The following is a 2,587-nucleotide window of genomic DNA, read 5'->3' on the forward strand; positions in this document are numbered from 1 at the left end:
TGTGTATTCCTAAGTTATGGCTTCACTTGTAAGATAGCACTAATGCAAAATCTGGGATTAAACCGTGTGCCATCAGAAGAAATTTAAAGGGAAATATTTCTTTTACTAAACATTCAAAAAATTGTCAGCAGCAATTCCTGATATGTTTTGCTTATTTTGTGACAGATTGAATAGATTAGAAGAAGCTGTGAAAACATACACAGGTGCCTTACAAGTTGATAAATATTTCCTAGATGCTTTGATTGGACGTGGTAATGCTTTCATGGATTATGGGCATGACATTGCCAACACTGCAGCAAGGTTAGTACGTTAGATAGTGGATCTGATGTGAACTATGAAAGGCATCTTTTACTGTAGATATTTCTATAAAAATGCAAACAACCATAAACAAATTATATGCTTGATGCTGGAAAGTGGATACAGTGTAGAAAATTAGTCTGAGAACTAGGTGAAGACTATAAAATCTCAACATTTTGTAGTAGTAAAAATGTCTAATAGTAGATTTACAGTATACATCTTCTGCAATAAAAACAGTGTTGTTGCTATTTTTTGTGATATAGGTGACTTGTCAAATGTTCTTACATTTCTCAATGTAATCTTTTTTTGATAGACATGACTATGAGACAGCCATGCACCTTGATCCACTGTGTTTACCAGCCAGAGTCAATCTAGGTTATAACTTACAAGTCACTGGTAAATTCCAACAAGCCTGGAATCATTTCACAGCATGTCTGCATATATCCCCAGGTAAAGTACAGTTTGTTTTGATAACATTCAAACTATGGTAAGGTATAGAGTTTGAAGTACAGTGACTACATGTATTGTGTGTGTGATACTACACACACGCCTTGCTATCCTAAGACAATGTACAGGTGGAGTGCTACCTATGACTGTAAATACATACATATGTACATGTGTGTGAGTGAGTGAGTGAGTGCGTGCATGCATACATACATACATACATACATACATACATACATACATACATACATACATACAAAAAAAATGTCATGTATTACATACATACATACATACATACATACATACATACATACATGCATACACACATACATATACACACAAACACACGCACGCATACATGCATACATACATGGCTAGTTCTGTGTATGCTTAATTGAAATTTAAACTAGTGTAAATATCATTGCACCGAACCATTTCATTTAAATTAACAGTTTCAAAAGCAACAGTCTGAGAGCAATTTCAACATTCAACAAATGTATTTGAAACTGTTATTTCTGTCAAAAAATTTATAGTGAATGTGGAAAAAAAATCAAACAGATACAGACACAAAACAAATTTGTTATACTATCTAAGACTTTATTCTTTGCATTTGTACAATTTTTACAGATTACAAGCCAGCTTTAGAAGGCAGGTCTGTTGTATGTCTTCAAATGAGAGACACAGCGGCAGCATTTAAAGATATCAATGCTGCTATCAAGAGTTCTCCGTCAGCTGAACTGTACACCAACCGTGGTGTAATCAACCAGTTTATGAGGGATCGTACCAATGCTATCAAAGACTACCAATCAGCAATTCAACTAGACCCTACCTATGCATTGGCTTACTTTAATGCTGCTAATTTGTACTTCCACACACGTCAGTTCAGACAGGTTAGTCACTTTTTCCCAGGATTTTACAATTAAAATCATAAAACCTGAAACAAAACATTGTCGTGCTCAACAAAAATCATACTAACATTAATTGCTACATTTTATCGTCTGTCCCAACAAAAATCTTACTAACATTGCTACATTTTATCGTCTGTCTCAACGAAAATCTTACTAACATTGCTACATTTTATTGCCTGGCTCAACAAAAGTCTTACCAATACAATACATCTTGCATTATCGTTACATTTTATTTGTCAGTGATACGCTTTTATTCAGAGAACAACATACATTTTGACACCATACACAAGGCAAGTTTAGTACATTCTAGTAACAAAAAAATACACAATATATATACCCTGGTCATTCAGCAAAACGACAAAACTCATCTAAGTCATTGGTTCTGCATTGGTCAACATATGGTTGGACACGTTAAAAGTCACCATTATTTTTACCAACTTTTTAACGTACCGCTTGCACAAATATAATTGTATTGTTCTCCAAGATTTTCTTTCATTCAATCAACAAATACCTCGAGACCCAAGGGGTTTGTCAGTACTTGTCTTTAACTCATAGTGACCAGGCCCCTTAGGTCACTTGGCAGAATGAAGTAAAATATTGAGAATCATATCTAATGATATTATATTATGTATTATTCATCGATAGGCTAAAGATTACTATGACAAGGCATTTGAGTTTAATAAAAAAGATGAAGCAGCTGTGCTGAATAGAGCCATTACAAAGGTAAGGTAACATTATTTATTTGGTGTGTGGTAGTATGCGAGTGTTCCAGCAGGATATGACTCATATAAACATATCTCTTGTAATGACAAGTTTTTTTGCTAAGGTTTTAGAATTCTGGTAGTTGAGATGGATATATGTGATAAAGCATATTCAGTGTCCAATACATATTTGTACATGTGTATATAAATTTTCAGATCTTTGTGACGTACTACTGA

The 2,587-nt window shown here is 33.9% G+C and overlaps 1 protein-coding gene across 1 annotated transcript in view; it reads left to right on the forward strand.

The window, feature by feature from the left end:
• Nucleotides 1-2,372, forward strand: part of LOC144453305 (tetratricopeptide repeat protein 6-like) — a gene marked incomplete at both ends in the record, with an annotated part of 3,420 nt that extends 1,048 nt beyond the window's left edge. The window contains 4 exons of the mRNA XM_078144559.1: nt 166-300; nt 611-747; nt 1,369-1,631; nt 2,295-2,372. Coding sequence (XP_078000685.1) covers nt 166-300; nt 611-747; nt 1,369-1,631; nt 2,295-2,372 — 613 coding nt within the window. The remainder of the gene's footprint in view (nt 1-165; nt 301-610; nt 748-1,368; nt 1,632-2,294) is intronic.
• Between the last annotated feature and the right edge of the window lie 215 nt (nt 2,373-2,587).

This window comes from Glandiceps talaboti, unplaced genomic scaffold (genome assembly GCF_964340395.1).
Source record: "Glandiceps talaboti unplaced genomic scaffold, keGlaTala1.1 scaffold_62, whole genome shotgun sequence".
Classification (NCBI taxonomy): domain Eukaryota; kingdom Metazoa; phylum Hemichordata; class Enteropneusta; family Spengelidae; genus Glandiceps; species Glandiceps talaboti.